The 17,634-nt window shown below is 52.7% G+C and overlaps 1 protein-coding gene across 6 annotated transcripts in view; it reads left to right on the top strand.

Moving 5' to 3' along the window:
• The window catches only part of MARK4 (microtubule affinity regulating kinase 4), a 34,007-nt gene extending 18,085 nt beyond the window's left edge, over positions 1 to 15,922 (top strand). For 3 of the 6 annotated variants that reach the window (XM_060186162.1, XM_007532860.3, XM_016192473.2), the window contains 8 exons: positions 640 to 739; positions 2,472 to 2,581; positions 2,698 to 2,857; positions 5,502 to 5,719; positions 9,596 to 9,699; positions 11,824 to 12,102; positions 13,902 to 13,946; positions 14,632 to 15,922. In XM_060186162.1, the coding sequence (XP_060042145.1) occupies positions 640 to 739; positions 2,472 to 2,581; positions 2,698 to 2,857; positions 5,502 to 5,719; positions 9,596 to 9,699; positions 11,824 to 12,102; positions 13,902 to 13,946; positions 14,632 to 14,968 (1,353 nt within the window). In that variant the 3' untranslated portion in view covers positions 14,969 to 15,922. Of the gene's footprint in view, positions 1 to 639; positions 740 to 2,471; positions 2,582 to 2,697; positions 2,858 to 5,501; positions 5,720 to 9,595; positions 9,700 to 11,823; positions 12,103 to 12,269; positions 12,350 to 13,901; positions 13,947 to 14,631 lie in introns of all 6 variants that reach the window. The other 3 variants (XM_060186163.1, XM_007532861.3, XM_060186164.1) reach the window with 2 other exon arrangements.
• The last annotated feature ends 1,712 nt before the right edge of the window (positions 15,923 to 17,634 follow it).

Below are 17,634 nucleotides of genomic sequence, written 5' to 3'. Positions count from 1 at the left end.
TGGTGCTGGGGGCTCAAACCTGGGTCTTGAGCACGCAAAACAAGCTCCCTGCCAGGTGAGCTCTCCTCCCAGGCCTTTGCCCATATTGTTTATTCCATATGCTAGAAGAAAGTCCATGTGAGACAGAGAAAAAGAGAGAGAAGCTGGGACCTGTGGTGCCGGGAATCGAACTGGAACCCTGCAGTGTGAGAGTCTGCTTGCCCACTGCCAGTTGAGCTGTCTCCCCAGCCCCCCGTTGCAGACCTCCTGCCCTGCATTCTCCCTCTCCGCCTACCCTCCCTCCACTGCTGGTAGGTGCGGGGAGACAGCCCAGGAGAAAGCTCCCAGGCCCTTACTGGCACCGCCCTTCCAACTGCCTCGCCCACTCCCCGCAGTGCCAGTAATTAGCTAATAAGCTGCTAGCATGATTACAGGGAGCCTGGGCCCCAGATGATGTGGGGGTGGGAGGGTGGCATCAGGAAGCTCCAACAAGGGGGGGGGGGTGGGAAGCGGGTGTGTGTAAAGAGTTGTGAGCTCTCGAGAAGTCCTCAATTCTGGCATGTTAGGATTTGGGGGGGGGGTTGGTCAGAGCAAGCAGCCCCACTTGGGGACTCCCTGGGCAGTGTCTGACCTCTGTCTCCTGGCTTCCCTGTCCTGAAGCAAATCATGAAAGACAAATGGATCAACATCGGCTACGAGGGGGAGGAGTTGAAGCCATACACGGAGCCCGAGGAAGACTTTGGGGATACCAAGCGAATCGGTAAGGTCCAATGGCCAGGGTGGCACTTCCCAGCATTGCCCCTTGGTTAGAGATTCTTGCAGGGGGCCAGCGAGGTGTGGGGCCTGTTTGCCTCCTTGCAGCTTTTCCTAGCTCTGTGACCTTGGGCAGGTGACTGGCCTTCTCTGTGTCCCGATACTCTTACCTGCACAGGGAGGTCACCACACAGCCTCCCTCAGAAGTTTGTTGGGAATATTAAATTGATTCATCTACCAGCATTTGATCAGTGCTGGCATATGCTACCTTTAGTTGAGACACAACTCACAGATGATTTCCGGAAAAGCTTGGACACATACTGTCAGTAATGTGCATGTTTGGGGAAAACTCCCGTCTTAGTATGTAACTCACCCACTGCCCCTTTGGTCCTCATCCCTTCGGCCTGGAGCCTTTCAACTTTTCTGTTTCATTTTGTTCTATTTAATTTTTCTTATATTTGATAGGACAGAGAAATGGAGAGTGGAGGGAGAGAGAGAGAGAGAGAGACACCTGCAGTGCTGCTTCACTGCTGATGAAGCTTCTCCCTGCAGGTGGAAACTGAGGGAGTTCTGAAATTCTTTTTTTATTTTAATTTTTAAGGTTTTCTTTTATATATATAATCTTTATTTATTGGATAGAGACAGCCAGATATCAAGAGGAAGGAGGAAGGAGGTGGTAGAGAGGGAGAGAGACACCTGCAGCACTACTTCACTACTTGCAAAGCTTTCCCCCTGCAGGTGGGGACCGGGCCAAAGCTGGGTCCTTGCACGTTGTAACATGTGCTCATCCAGGTGTGCCACCACCTGGCCCCGCCCTGAAGTTCTTGACCTTTAAATTGTTAGCCACGGGAGATCCCTTGGGGACTGTCTAGTAGTCCTTCCACTCTGTGTGTGGAGCCCGAGGCCGCAGTCAGAACTGGCTGCATTAATCGGAACTGTCCCGCTTGCAAGTAACAAAAGACCCAAGCCATTATCTAGCTTAACCTGGATAGTGATAGGTTGAAATAGGATAGGAAATTGTCAATTTCCTATGGGTTATCTGAGGAGTTTGATAAATGCTGCATGCAGCTGGAAAAGCTAGGGCATGTCATCCTTCAGGCACAGCTGGATCCAGGTGCCCAGAAGCAGATGCTGGGAATCTTCTTCCCCAGACATCTCTCCCTGTAGACACAAGCTGGGGACACTAGATGTTGGGTGACCAAATCCGAAGGGAAGCCACTTGCCTAAGCACCCAGTGTCAGTTTTAGGCTCATGCCTACTGGCTGTCCTTGAGCCAATCCGTTTATATTTGCTATAGAGAAGACACTGTGATTGGTCAGAACTGAGTCATGGGCCCATGCCAAACCAGTCAGTGTGGTTTTGGGATATGGCACTTTCTGATTGTCCAGATCACAGACATGCCTCCTTTTCAGTTCATGTGGCCTTGGGTATGGGAGATTCTAATTGGTTGGGCCTGAGTCACATGCCCTACCTGAGCCAGTCAGTGTGGTTCTAGATATGATGGCATTGTGCCCCATCAGCCCTGGGTCACGTGGCTGCCTTTGGGGGCTTGAGGCAGGTTGGAGTCAGCAGGGAGGGGTTTGATCCAGGAAGGAATGTCCTTCAGAGTAAAAGCAGGGAGATGCCGGCAGCCAGCAGGGGACTAGACCCTGGGCAGACCCAGGAGTAGGTGTGTGATGCAGAAACGGGCAAAGGGAAGGGCCAGGGGAGCCTGACCTCCTCTCCATCGCTTCCCCCAGAGGTGATGGTGGGCATGGGCTACACGCGGGAAGAGATCAAAGAGGCCCTGACGAGCCAGAAGTACAACGAAGTGACCGCCACCTACCTCCTGCTGGGCAGGAAGACTGAGGTTAGAAGGCACCAGGGCCACCAGGGGCGTTTGGGATGCGCGATGTCCCGGGTTGGAGGACTTCTGGGGCAGAAGGACCCTAGGCTAAGATTCCACGTCTGTCTGTCCTCCTGCAGGAGGGTGGGGACCGGGGCACCCCGGGGCTAGCCCTGGCACGGGTGCGGGCGCCCAGCGACACCACCAATGGGACAAGCTCCAGCAAAGGCACCAGCCACAGCAAAGGGCAGCGGAGTTCCTCCTCCACCTACCACCGCCAGCGCAGGCACAGTGACTTCTGTGAGTGTGAGCCGCACCCGCACACCTTCTGATGTCAGGCCTCTCTCACCTGGCGCAACAGAGACCCACTGTAGGTGACTGCAGCTGAGGGAGGGACTTCTTTTCTCTTTCATATTTATCTATCTATCTGTCTATCTATGCAAGAAAACCAGGCCATCGTCTCTGGCCACATATGATGCTGGGGAGCTAAACATGGGACCTCATGCTTTTGAGGGTCCAGCTTAACCCACTGTAACGCAGGTTACAGGGAGGAATTTCTTTCTTCTTCTTCTCCTTCTATTATTCCCTTTTGTTGCCCTTGTTTTTTTTTTTACTGTTATAGTTATTGTTGTTGTTGTTATTGATGTCGTTGTTGGTGGATAGGACAGAGAGAAATGGAGAGAGGAGGGGAAGGACGGGGGGGGAGAAGTAGACACCTGCAGACCTGCTTCACTGCTTGTGAAGCGACTCCCCTGCAGGTGGGGAGCCGGGGGCTCGAACCAAGATCCTTATGCCAGTCCTTGCGTTTTGTGCCACCTGCACTTAACCCGCTGCGCTACTGCCTGACTCCCAGGGAGGAATTTCTTCTAAAGGTGCAGGGGACTGGGGAGCTTGCATAATGGTTACTTCCATTCCTGAGGCTCCAAGATCACAGGTTCATTCCCCAGCACCACCAAAAGCCAGGGCTGAGCAGTGCTCTGGTTATGAAAGAGGGAGAGGGACAGCGCAGGCAGGCAGGCAGGCAGGCAAGTCAGTAATCATGTAAAGCTGCAGAGACAGTGCATGGCACTTGGGGGACATGATTGCATAGGGCTCAGTAAGAGATTCAGAACAACAGAAGCTTGACATTCTTCCATGCCATCTGCCCATTTGGTCTTTCTTCCCTCCTGTCTTTCCCCAACCTCATCTTTTCCCCAGTCAGTGTCTCAGCTCCTCCCATCTCTGTTTCAGAGATCAGCCTGAACAGCAGCTGGAGTCCCTTTGGCCCATTGTCGGGGCCCTGGCGGGGGTGCTGTGTTCCCCACCCCTTGTACAAGTGACCTCACGCTGTAAACCCCGTATGTTGCTTGCCTATTGTGGTTTACATTCTGTTGTGGAGATGATGCTATATAAAGAGCCTCCCTGTTCTTAGCTGTATCGCTTTCCCTTGAGTGGTGAAATCTAGAGAGAGAGACTCGCCGTAATGCATAGCCTAACAGCAAGATATTTGTCATTCAGTGACTGGGTGTTTGTGTGACATCAAGGAGTGTGATCACACAAACCTCCGTGGCCAAGTCTACACACCTAGGCTACACGGTGCAGCCCAGTGGGACCACCATGTATATATGAGGTTCGGCGCTGAGCAGAGCACCATCCCGCAGCATGTGACTGCATTCAGCCACTCTTCTGTGAAAGGGACAATTCAACTGTTGCCAGTCTTTATGGTCTGGATAAAACAGATGATGTGGGGCCCCCACTCGGGATATACATGTATTCATGCCTGAGACTCCAAGGTCCCCGCTTCAGCTCTAGCACCACCGTAAGCCGCCGTCGAGCAGTGCTATAGCTCACCTGGATAGCGCGCTGCTTGGCTGCGCGACAGCCACACTCAGACCTGGCTGCTCTGCAGTGGAGGAGGCTCCAGTGTTGCGGTGTCCTTGCCTCTCTCCTTCTGCCTCTGACATTTGTTTATTTGCCTGCACTCCACCAGTGCTTCTAGTGGCCTTTTGTGGGGGGCGGGGGACAACCGAGGAGAGCTTCCTTTATCCCTCACCCCTCCACACATGCACACGGTAACTTGTGTGCTTTATTGAGTAAGCCACATCCCAGTCCCCTTCTCTGTCTTATTTGGAAAAAGTCCTCAGTAATTCCAAAAAAAAAGAGAGAGAGAAATGCAGGCTTTAACATCACAAAGCCCTGGGTTCAAGATCCAGCATGTCATGTTGTACCGTAGCACCAGGCGCAGCTCCATGCATGAAATAATAAAGTGAAAAACTCTGCCTGGCAGCAGTATGATCCCTAATGCTCCAGTGCTCAGAAAGAAAAAGGATGCAGTGAGAGGCCGGAGAGGGGGCACTGGTTAAGTGCACACATGACAGTGCATAAGGACCAGGTTCAAGCCCCTAGGCCCCACCTGCAGGGGGAGAGCTTCACAAGAGATAAAGCAGGTCTGCAGGTATCTCTCTGTCTTCCCCTCCCTCCCTCTCTGTTTCCTCCTTCCTTTCTTATTTCTCTTTGTCTCTAACCAATAAATACTTCAATAATAATAATTTTTAAAAATAGCTCACTCGGAACAGCAAGTCTGCTTTCAAAAAGGTGTTCAGAAGACAAAAGATGCAGCGAGTCGCCACTTTTTCTTTCTTCCCTCCTTTCCGCTTGTTTTCTTTTCTTTCTGTTTCATTTTGTTTCCCCCTCAGAGCATAGCTCAGCTCTGGCTTCGTAGTACTGGGGATTGAACCTGGGACATCCGAGCCTCAGGCACGAAAGTATTTTGTAGAACCACTCTGCTTCTCCCCAGCCCCACATCACCTGTGTGTGCATCGTGTCCCTGTTCGGTGCTTCTAGGTCACCTGTTGCCATGGTGAACCACACAGTGATGGGACTGCTCAGGCTCCAGGGGTCACCAGAGCTAGTTCCTCTAGCTTCCCCAGTGATTGCTGACCCTCAATTTTCTCTCCTTCCACAGGTGGCCCATCCCCTGCACCCCTGCACCCCAAGCGCAGCCCCACCAGCACCGGGGAGGCAGAGCTGAAAGAGGAGCGCCTTCCGGGCCGCAAGGCGAGCTGCAGTGCAGCAGGCAGCGGGAGCCGAGGGCTGCCCCCCTCTAGCCCCATGGTCAGCAGTGCCCACAACCCCAACAAGGCGGAGATCCCTGAGCGGCGGAAGGATAGCTCGAGCACCCCGGTGAGTGCCTGGGGCTGGGGACAAAGCCAGGGGTCTCACTACCCATGAGCCACCTGGTTCATTTCCTTACCCTCCTATTTCCCTCCCGTGCCCTAAATCACCGCATGGCAATTTGCTGCTCGTTCATCCACAAGAGAGGCATTTATTATTGAGGACTCTGTACTGTGCTTGGAGCTAGTATATAAATCACTGGCAGAAAGAAGCACTCTGTTTGCTGTAGCTCAGAAGGGCTTAATACAGGGAGTTAGGTGTGGTACTTATGGAATTGTAGAGCAGCAACCAGTGGGCCCAGCCTACAGAAATGAGACAGTGACACAGCAGAGCTGACCTGCCGCGGGAGCTACCACCTCTGGGGCTGCCTTTCCAGCGCTGGCGTTCAGGAACACATGGGTTGCAGCTGCAGGGTTATGATCCTCAGAAGCTCAGATGTCTGGAGAGCAGACAAGGGAGTGCCTGCAGAAGCAAAGAGGCCCCTCATCCCACGGCCTTCCCTGTGTGAGCAGGAGGGAGGGGAACAGAAAGGCAACGACCCCCACTCAAACACCTTCACGGATACAGATTGGTAGATCCCATCCCTGTGCAGACTTTGAGCTGCAGGGGAGTGTGGGCATGCAGCGTTTGGCTTTCCTACCCCGGTAGTTCCCTACAACAGTTCAGTATAGGTCAGCGGCACCAGGGCAGTCTTGACATCAGGAGTGGAGGCAGGTTCTAGGTAACTGGGATTCCAAAGCTTCACAGACCAGTGGAGATAGATAACCTAATGGTGCTCCAAAGAGACTCTCATGCCTGAGGCTTCAAGGTCCCAGGTTGGTTCAGTCCCTTGCACCACCACCACCACCACCATGAGCCAGGGCTGAGTTGTATTTTGGGAGGTGTAGGGGGGTGTACAGTGATGAGTTGTGTAACTTTGAGTGAGTGACTTCACTTCTCTTGAGCTTCAGTGCTCCACCCTGTGAAAATGGGCCCATTAAAGAACTTGAGTCATTGTGAGTCTCAGTAAGCGCTCCATGAAGGAGAGCACTTATTAAATTAAACCCACACCGTAAAAGGCAAGAGAGAAGAAAACAGAGCCAGAAGATAGCTCACCTGGTTGGATGCATGCCATGTCACATATATGGCAGGGCTTTGAGCCCCACGCCACATGGGAGTGCTGTGACGCCAGAGGAAACTCCAGTGCTGTGGCCCTCTCTCTGCCTGTCTGAAATAAAAAGACTGAAAACCTTAGTCCAGGAAAGTGAAAAAGAAGAAAACAGACATACAGAATGGGGTGTGGGATGTGGGGGGAACAAACCTGAAAGCGGGTTCTTTGAAAAGGTTAATAAAAAAATCTGTACTAGTAAGACTGAAAACTAGAGGGGTGGAAAGACGGTTAAAAATAATTACCAGTTCGAGCCCCTGGCTCCCCACCTGCAGGGGAGTCGCCTCACAAGTGGTGAAGCAAGTCTGTCTTTCTCTCCCCTCTCTGTCTTCCCCTCCTCTCTCCATTTCTCTCTGTCCTATACAACAGCAACAACAACAATGACAACAATAATAACTACAACAAAACAACATGGGCAACAAAAGGGAATAAATAAATAAATATTTTTTAAAAACCAAAAGACCAGTTACCAGTATAGGAAAAGAAGGAAGCTTTGTTCTAATAAACAAAGAGAAAAGGTATTAGGAATTGCTTATTTGACAACTCAGATGAAACGGACAAATGTGTCTTTTATTATTTACTTTAATTTTTTTTAATCTTTATTTATTTATTGGATAGCGACAGCCAGAAATCGAGCAGAAAGGAGGGAGTTAAGAGAGAGAGAGAGAAAGACACCTGTAGCACTGCTTCACCACTTGTGAAGCTTTCCCCCTGCAGGTGGGAACCAGGGGGCTTGAACCTGGATCCTTGCACTTTGTAACATGTGCGCTCAACCAGGTGCGCCACCACCTGGCCCCTAGAGTCTGATATTCTTAACTACTGTGCCACCTCCTGGACCACCTAGAGTCTGATATTCTTGTTTAAAGAACTTGAATCCACAATTCTAAACTTTCCTGAAAAGAAGGTTCCAGACCCACAAGGCTCTTACTAGTGGGATTTCCGAAACAAGGAAAGAAGAAGATGTAATGCCAGACTTAGACAAATCTGGAGAGGAGGGAGAGAGAGACACCACTCCCCCAGCGTGTTAGTGAGGTGGCCTGAGCCTGTCCCCTAGAGCTTACAGACCCAAACTGGGTTGGGACATCGCTTGAACAGATAAGCCAAAGTGATCACTTCCAGCTGGGAGCCCAGGGGAAGCACCTCCACCTGGGGTCTAGGGGAGGAGGTGTGCATTGCACACTCACACCTGAAGGACTCAGCAGTGAGTCAGGGCGAGGTGGGAGGAACAGCCACACCCATGAGCCTGCCTGTGTGGAAGTGAGGAGAGAGTGGTGTGGGTAAGTGGACTTAGAGAGGCTTCTGTGGGGCAGTGGAGGTGGCTCAGCAGGTAGAGCACCTTCCTTCCTGTGCGTGAGGCCCTGCGCTTTGCTCCTCCAGGCACCACTCGGCAGCACCATGGACAGCACCAAGGGTGTTCCATGCATAGTGGAGTGGTGCTTTGATGCCTCTCCCTCTCTCTCAAAATACAAGTCAAGCAGGAGAGGCAGTTCACTGGTGTTCTGATTACGTGAGGCTCATGCTTTGTTTCCTGGCACTATATTCGAATTTGGGGCTGGTGGACCAGAAAAATAGCTCACCTGGACAGTGTGCCTCTTTGCCATGTCTGAGACCCAGGTTAGAGCCCAGCCTCTATTGTAGTGAAGGAAGCTTCACTGCTGTGGAGTCTGTCTGTCTCTCTCTGCCTCTGCCTCAAAAAAAAAAAAAAAAGTTGAGGGCTAGCAAATTAGCTCACCTGGAAGCGTATCTGCTTTTCCCTGTGTGCCTGGCCCAGGTTCCAGCCCCCAGTCCTGAAGCATTGGGGGTCGGGGGGAGTAGGCTTCAGTGCTGGGCATCTACCTCTCTCTCTCTCTTTTTTTCTATTATCACTACCAAGGCTTTGCTTCTTGACTTTTTTCAAATCAAGACAGTGGGAGAGAGGAAAAGACACCATGGTCAGTCTCTTCTTTGTATCTGAAAAAGTCTGCTTGGAACAGTGAATTCTCAACAACACTGCAAGGAAAAAAAAAAAAAATATATATATATATATATGCTGATTTTTAAAAAAAACCTTTATTTAATGAATAGAGACAGCCAGAAATTGAGAGGGAAGGGATGATAGAGAGAGAGAGAGACAGGAAAGACCTAGATTGCATTTCTGGTGTCAAATGAGAACACCTAGGATGGAACATGTGGGACTCTATGGTTGGTGAGCCGGTGCTCTGTGCTCTCTCTCATTAACATAAAATAAACAGGCTGGGGGGAGGTAACTTGTCTAGCAGAGCAAGCACATTATTACCCTGTGTGAGGACACAGGTTCAAGCCCCCAGCACAGCATAGGAGCACCGGCAAGAGAAAGCTTCACGAGTGGTGGAGCAGTGCTGTCCTGTCTCCTTCCCTCTCCTGTCCTCTTAAGTAAAATTAAGAGTCTGCTGGGTGCAGGGGAACCATGCCGGCAAACTCAGTGGAAACACTGGTGGCAAAAAAAATAAAATAAAGAGTTTGATGTGACTTGATGGGAGAGGGAGAGGGAGAGGGGGGTGGGGGACAGAGTGGCTCCCTGGGGGCTTTCTATGACCTGCACCCCCTGTGTGGGCCCCAGGACCTTAGCCTGAACTCCTGGGGTGTCTCGTTGGCCTTTCTTAAGCCTCGGAGACCTGAGTGAACCCTGGGCACCTCCCCCTGTATTTACATGGCCAGGGGTGGGTGGGGTGACAGGGAGCCTTCACCCCCTGGCCACCTTCTGGCTGTGTCTCCCACAGAACAGCCTCCCCCCCAGCATGATGACCCGCAGGAACACCTACGTGTGCACAGAGCGCGCCGGCGTAGAGCGCCCCTCCCTCTTTCCAAACGGCAAAGAAAACAGGTATGGGGGGTGGGGAGGGGGCTGTGGAGACTGGAGCATGTGTGTGTCTGCCCTCCCCTTGGCAGGATGCCCCCCCTCCCCGTAATTAATTAGTCATCAGACCAGGAAAGCAGTCAGCCCTGTTCTCTGCCTACGAGCCTTGGGAACCTGAATTTTGTTTTCCATTTTTATTTGACTTTATTATTATTTTTTAATGACCCATTTTCAGAGAGTGAGAGGAGCCCCAGAGTGTTGCCACCCTAGCCTCCCAGGGCTGGCTGCTGCTGAGCCCGAATCGGTTTGGCCTCTCAGCTGCCAGGCCAGGGTTGTAGATGGGGGGTAGACGGGCTGCAGCCTCTGATGGGGATGAATCACAGTCAGGGCAGGGAGTGACGTTTCTAGACACCCCCTACCCCAGGGCTGGTGTGTGTGTGTGGGAGGCACACCTGAGGGATGGGGGTGTTCCCACTCGGAGGGGCCGGCTAATGGCATGGTTCTGTGTTGGCTCGGCCCTGAGTTGAAATCTCTGCTGTCTTTTCTGCTGTCCAGCTGCTGGTCTGAGGCACATCCCTGAGCCTCTGCTTCCTCCTCTGTGAGACGGCTGGTGTCCTCTGTCTCCAAGGCTCTGTTACAGATAGCCAGGGGGAACTCATTACACACATACATATGTTATTTCATATATAATAGCCTGGGAGGTGGGAAGTAGAATTCTTGACTTATGACCATGAGGTCCCAGTTCAATTCCTGGCACCCTTTGTGAAATAGAAGAAAATAAAATGTTTTTTTTAAAGATAAATTTATTAATGACCCAGAGAAGGTAAAGAATGAAAGCATTGCTGTGGCACATGCGGTGCTGGCGGCCTAGCTCAAGTCTTATATAACATAGGGCTAGAATGCAGAGACCCCAGAGCACATCGGCTGGAACACTTAGAGCTCATCCTCTTTGACAGGACCAGCCAGAGAAGCAGGCAGGCAGGGTGCCTCAGGAAATCAGTTTGATTTTGTCAGCAGGGTCCCAGTAATTGAGGTCCCTGCACCTGTCACCCCCATTTCTCAGCCAGCAGATTGGACGGGAAGAGAGTGGAGGGCAGTCTGCTGTTGTCTTTGAGGCATGACCCAGAAATAAACCAAAAAGCTGCTCATATTCCCTTGGTTAGAACATCACCTGACTACCACCACCACCACCACCACCACCACCCTTGTTGCAGGGGAGGCTGGGAAATGTAGTCAGAATGGGTAGCCATAGCTGTGCTAGCACTCTTAAGGAGTCAGTTGCTAGGAACGATGTGGGGAGGCGGATTCTCTGGGCCAGGTTGTGCTACCTTGCCACCATCAAGGTTTCCTCTGAGATCTAGCCTGGTCCTGGGGTCACTGGAGGGATAGAAATTAGAGGTGTGGGGTCAGGAAGATAGCAAAATGGTTATGCAAAAGGCTCGCATGCCTGAGACTCTGAGGTCCTAGGTTCTATCCCTAGCACCACCAGAAGGCAGGGCTGAGCAGGACTCTGTCTAAAGAGGGTCCACGTGGCTCGAGGAGAAACTACCCTGATGAATGGGGTGCCTCTGGCATGCCTGGCTGTGCCTTCTGCTAGTTTGGACAAGTTCGTCTGGCAAAGGGGTCACAGGTTTATCTGGTCCTATTGGATTGTTAGAAAAGTCATGATATGTTTTCCCCATGTTTTTCTATGTAAAAATGTCTCATGGCTTTTCCGGCATCCCAGTAGATTACTGGCTGCCGAGGTTGATCTGTTCAGGACCAGTAAGACAGCTCACTTGGGGGAGGGGGGGGGTGCCTGCTTCACCACATGCCAGGCCCAGGTTCTAGTGAGTCCCAACTGCACCACATGGGATTGCTCTGTGACTGGGGAAGTTTTCTATTCACTTGTTGAGTTTTGAGATTGGAACTTGAGTGGGGACAGTCTGGAGAGGGTGTGGCTTGAACAAGGGACAGTCTGAAGGGAGGATGACTTAGGAGGGGAGCTGTGAAGGTCCAGTCACAGATTAGTGCAGGACATAGCCTGCATGACTACACGGCAGCCGTGTCTCTCACCTCCGGGGTTCCTGATAGCACCAAACAGTGAGGGACTGGGGACACTGACCTGAAAGCAGGACCCTGCTCTGACATTCTCCTTCTCTGTGCCCACAGTTTGGGGACCCCACGGGTGCCCCCTGCCTCCCCTTCCAGTCACAGCCTGGCTCCCCCGTCTGGGGAGCGGAGCCGCCTGGCCCGCGGCTCCACCATCCGCAGCACCTTCCACGGCGGCCAGGTCCGGGACCGACGGGCAGGGAGTGGGGGTGGTGGGGGTGTGCAGAACGGGCCCCCCGCCTCCCCCACTCTGGCACATGAGGCCGCACCCCTGCCCGCTGGGCGGCCCCGCCCCACCACCAACCTCTTCACCAAGCTGACCTCCAAATTGACCCGCAGGTGAGTGGCCTGGGACATGGAGGGGCACGAGGGGTGGGGCACACTGGGGTCTGGAGGGGGCCTGACTTGTCTTCTGCTCTGCTCGTCTCCTGTATCTGACATCTCCTCCTCCTCCTCCTCCTCCTCCTCCTCCGTCACCTGCACCTTCTGCTGCCTGCGCGCTGCAGGGTTACCCTCGATCCCTCTAAACGGCAGAACTCTAACCGCTGCGTTTCGGGGGCCTCTCTACCCCAGGGATCCAAGATCAGTAAGTCCCGGGCCCACCCCCCAGTATCTGGCCCTGCCCACACCTGCCCCTTGGGTGCTAGCAGTGAGCAGATTCCAAACTCCCAAAGTCTTAGGGTTCAGACACCCCTCTGCTGAGTGAGTGACCTCCCTGGGAGGGGTTGTCTGGGAAAGGGCTTCATCCACACCCTCCCTAGTGTTAGTCAGAGGGTTACTTATTTACTTCAAGCAGCTAGTTATTAATTTATGTCATTATTTGAGAGAGAGAGGACCAGAACGTGATCACAAGTGGCACCAAGGATCAATCTTGGAAGCCCGTGCCCCAAAGTTCCATGGTTTACCTGCTGTGCCACCTCCTGGACCATATTTATTTCTGTAAGATTTATTTGTTTCATAAGGGAAAAGAAAAAAAGAAAAAAAAATAATATCACTCTGGCACATGCAATGCCAGGGGTTGAACTCAGGACCTAGTGCTTGTTAATTCAGAATTCTGTTTCTGAATTTATTTTATATATTTAATTTACCAGAGCACTGATCGGCTCTGGCATATGGTGGTGCGGGCGATTGAACCTGGATCTTTGGAACCTCAAGCATAACCATTATGCTATCTACCCCCACCCTCTGTGTTTATTTTTATGTATTTATTTTGCCACCAGGGCTATTGCTGGGGCTCAGTGCCAGCACAACAAATTCACCACTTCCAGCAGCCATTTTTTCCCTTTTTTTTTTCTCATTGTTATTTGATAGGACAGAGAGAAGTTGAAAGAGAAGGGAGAAAGAGGGAGAGAAAGAGACAACTGCAGACCTGCTTAGCACTTACGAAGCTTTCCCCCTGAGGTAGAAACTGGTGGCTTGAACCCAGGTCCTCACACATGGCAACATGTGTGTTCAACTGGATGCGCCACCACCCAGCCTCCCCCTCTTGTTTATTTGTTCATTTTTAACAAGAGAAAAAGGGAGCCAGAGCATCATGCTGGCAGTTAAGATACTGGGGGCTGAACTCAGAAGCTCATTGCATGTGAGTTTGGTCCTCTAGCCTCTGTGAATCCTCCCAGGCCACTGTCTTTAATATTGTTGTTGATACTTTTATTCACTAGGCTTCTGCCTTGTGTTCGGCACTGTCCTCAACCCTAGCATAGAGAGTAGAGAGTGAACAGAGCCTCTGGTCGGCTTCCTATGCAGAGACCTAGACAGTAGGCAGATACACAAGTGAAACATTCACTTGTCAAATGGTGTCAGGTACCAAGGAGATCAACAGAGCAGGGCAGTGGGGAGAGGAGGGAGGGAGGGGCCAGGAACAGGGCTGTAGTGTGAAATGGACCAGGCCCCACTAGAGAGGTACATGGGGGTCAGTCTGTCCATTTTCTGTGTTAGAGGGTATCTTTTGCCTACCTCCCTCTCTCATTTCCAGAATCTTCAGTAGCTTTTCTGACCTGCACTAACCATTTCTGAGGGGCTCCTCCTGGGGCTGGAGGGGACCAGGCTGTCTGGATTTGGGGGACAGTGGGTTGCCCAACAGGGTTGGGGTTCTCTCTGGGCACATTACACACTCTGCACCCCCCCACCTCACCTAGGGTCACAGACGAACCTGAGAGAATCGGGGGACCTGAGGTCACAAGGTAAGTGTGTGTGTGACTACCCCGCTACCTCCACTTCCTTCCCTCCATGCCCTCACTTGGTGCCCCATCTTCACCCCGTGAGGCCGATTCCTGAAATGTCTCTATCACCACCACCCCTCACTGACTCCTTTAATGAGACTCGCTGTAGGGAGAGAGAGAGAGAGAAGCAGAGCATCACTCTGGCACCCATGATGCCCGGGATCGAACTCAGGACCTCATGCTTGAAAGTCCCACACTTTATCCACTGCTTTATACTGTACCATTTATTTTATTGTTTTGAGTTTTTGCTTTTGTTTTTGGCCATTTTTTTTACCACTGCACTCCTCAGCTGTGGTTTATGGTGGTGCTGGGGATTGAACCTGCAACCACAGAGCCTCAGGCCGGAGAGTATTTTTGTAGAACCACTATGCTCTCTCTCCAGCCCTCAGACTTTTCACTTATTTACTTAGCCGCTAGTGTTATCACTGGGGTTCTTGACCTGCATGATTCCTCCTCTCAGGTGGACTCCGCTTACTTATTTTTTAGACAGAGGGTGGGAGACAGAGAAGAGAGAAGCCACAGCATGGCTCCACCACTCATGAAACTTCCTCTAAGCAGGTGCTTCCCCGTCTTAGCCGGTGGCCAGAACCCAGGTCCCTCCCCAGCATGGTGACCCCATGCTGACCCCTGACCTCTCCTGCCACAGTTGCCATCTACCTTGGGATCAAGCGGAAACCGCCCCCCGGCTGCTCCGATTCCCCTGGAGTGTGAAGCTGACCAGCTCGCGCCCTCCTGAGGCCCTGATGGCGGCGCTGCGCCAGGCCACCGCAGCCGCCCGCTGTCGCTGCCGCCAGCCGCAGCCCTTCCTGCTGGCCTGCCTGCATGGGGGTGCGGGCGGGCCCGAGCCCCTGTCCCACTTTGAAGTGGAAGTGTGCCAGCTGCCCCGGCCCGGCCTACGGGGCGTCCTCTTCCGCCGTGTGGCAGGCACCGCCCTGGCCTTCCGCACCCTTGTCACCCGCATCTCCAATGACCTCGAGCTCTGAGCCGCTGTGGCCCCCTCTTGGGTCCCATCCGGGCCCCTCAGCTCAGGGGGGGTTCCCCCGGTCATCCCTGGACTCAGCTGGGGGACACAGGCCATTTGGCCTGAGACCCATGGGGGGAGAGGGGGCTTTGGGGGATGTGGCCCCTTCCTGGAGCCTCCAGCTGGTTCTGTACCCCCACCTCATGCCCCGCTGGGGGCCACCCAAGGAGACTCTGGGGACAGAGCAGGGCCATAAAGGGAAACTGAGAAAGCCCTTCCATTCCATTCAATTGCTCAAGAATTAGACCTCGAACTGGGGCGGGGAGGGGGCAGGAAAGTTTCAGAACCTAAAGACTGGAGAATGGGGTGAGGAGCGGCTACAAATGGGGGGAAGGGCATCAGAGAGGCAGATCCCTCCCCCTGCACCCAAGTTCTCCCTCTCCCCCCAGTTGTTGCCCCAGGCTGGCTCCAGGCACTTTGTACAAACCCCTGTAAATACCCCTCCTCTACTCCACCCGCAGAGGTCTCTTGAGGAGCTGCTGCATCACCTCTGGTTTTTAAGTTATTACACCCAGCCCCCACCCCTCGGCCCCCCTCACCTGCAGCCTGTCACCCAGTACACTTAGGAGAGCCCCCCCCACACACACACACACACACACACACACACGATGACCGGAGAGGGGGTGTTTCTTCTCTGTCCTCACCTGCCAGGGGACTGAAGAAGAGGGGTGTGGCTTGGGGCCAGTTTGGGGCACCTAAGGGGTGGGGAGGTCCTCTCTGAGCCTCGTTCTTTCGCATCTGTAGAATGGGCGGAGCAAGGACGTGTGAGGGTCAAAGCTGATGGTGGACGAGGGCAGGACAGAGCTCCCACTCATCCACTCACAGGCCCTCCCACATGTTATACCAGACTCGAAGCCACTTCTTACTCCAGTAGTACATTTACTCAATAAACAGTCATTGACCGGTGCCTACTCCACGCTAGGCCCAGTGCTGGAGTCTTGGGGTGCCCCTGGCTGGGGGTGGAGTGGATTCTGACTTGAACAATAAGGAAATCATCACTTTGGGAATCCAGCAGAGAAAGGAGGAAGGCTTAGAAAAGACACTTCTTTTTTCCATTTATTTTGGATGGAGACAGAGAAATTAAAAGGGATGGGGGAGATAGAGACACCTACAGCCCAGCTTCACTACTCATGAAGCTTCCCCCCTGTAGGTTGGGACTAGGGACTTGAACCCAGGTCCTCGTGTATGGTAAAGTTGTGTGTTTCACCAGATGTGCCACCACCCAGCCCCTGGAAAAGGTGCTTCAATCTAACTGATGCAGCTGCTGGGTTTTGCAGGATGTGTAGGAGTTGGCCAAACGCTGGCTATACCCTAGACAAAAGCCTGGCAATGGAGGTGCATGATGTGTCTCTTCAGAGACCTGAGTGGAGAATAAGCAAGAAATCTGGTGTAGTAGATTTTTCTGCTCAGCTCTGGCTGAAGGTGGTGCTGGGCATTTGACCCAGAACCTCAGAGCTTTGGGCATCAAAGTGATTTTGCAGAACCATTGTGCTGTCTCCCCAACCCCTGGGGCAGTAGACTCAAGAACCAGCTCTTTGCTCTGGCATGTGCAGTGCTGGGGGTTGAACTTAGGACCTTACGTTCACAAAGCATTTGCCCAACCACTGCTTCACCACTCCAGTTGCAAAGACTGATTTTTATTTTCATTTTGCTCAGCTCTGGCTGATGGTGGCACCAGGGATTGAACCTTGGACATCAGAGATTCAAGCATGAAGGCCTTTTCGCAGAACCATTGTGCTGTTTCCCTGGCCCCCTCAAAGATTTATTTTCATGAAGATAGGCATAAGATGGTGCTAGGGATTGAACCTGGGGCCTCAGGCACGCAAATCTGTGCTGGACTCACAAGTCCAGCAATGGAGGTAGGTGCTGCTACGGAGTGGGTAGGGCTAATGGGGGAGCCCAGAGACTAGAGACATTGGAGGGGAGGAGTCCTTGCTCCAGTCAGGGGGCCTTCCTGGAGGAGGAGCTAGCTAGATGTGGCAGGTGGGGCTGATGTGTGATGAAGGCAGAAGGAACCACATACATGAAGTTTGGGAAGCCAGGAGACAGGAACTTCAAGCAGTGGCATGTATCTCGGGATGAGGAGAATCAGCAGAAATGGAGCTGGGGGCTGTGGAGAGGGACACGGGCTTCCTTCCCTTGCTGGGGCAAGGGAAAGGCAGGGATAGGGTGATTCTGTGGAGGGAGGAGGCTGAGGCCAGGCAGCTGGTAGGGAGAGGAGTGGATTTAAGACAGGAGCAAGGCTGTGTGGTGTGCCTGGTTGAGTGCACATGTTGCTGCGTATAAGGACCCCAGTTCAAGTCCCCAATCCCCGCCTGCGGGAGGGAAGCTTCATGAGTGATAAAGCAGGTCTGCAGCTATCTCTCTTCCCCTTCTTCTCTTAATCTCTTCCTGTCTTCCTCCATAAAAGACTTGGGAGCCATATTGGCAGACTTGGTTGCTGGCAGATGTCAGGACCAGGTGGAGTCAGTATGGTCTCTTAGGTTGGCAGCTGGGGTTATCGATAAATAAACTCTTCAGTTGATGGTTGAAGCCAGGCCCCCACCACATCAGAGGAAGCTTCGGTGCTTTGGTGTCTCACCATCTAACTGGTCCCATGGCGCGCGCGCGCGCGTGCGCGTGCGCGTG

The sequence above is a fragment of the Erinaceus europaeus genome, chromosome 2 (assembly GCF_950295315.1).
Source record: "Erinaceus europaeus chromosome 2, mEriEur2.1, whole genome shotgun sequence".
NCBI lineage: Eukaryota > Metazoa > Chordata > Mammalia > Eulipotyphla > Erinaceidae > Erinaceus > Erinaceus europaeus.
The sequence above is the reverse complement of the archived record's forward strand: the minus strand, read 5'-3'. Positions and strand labels throughout refer to the sequence as shown.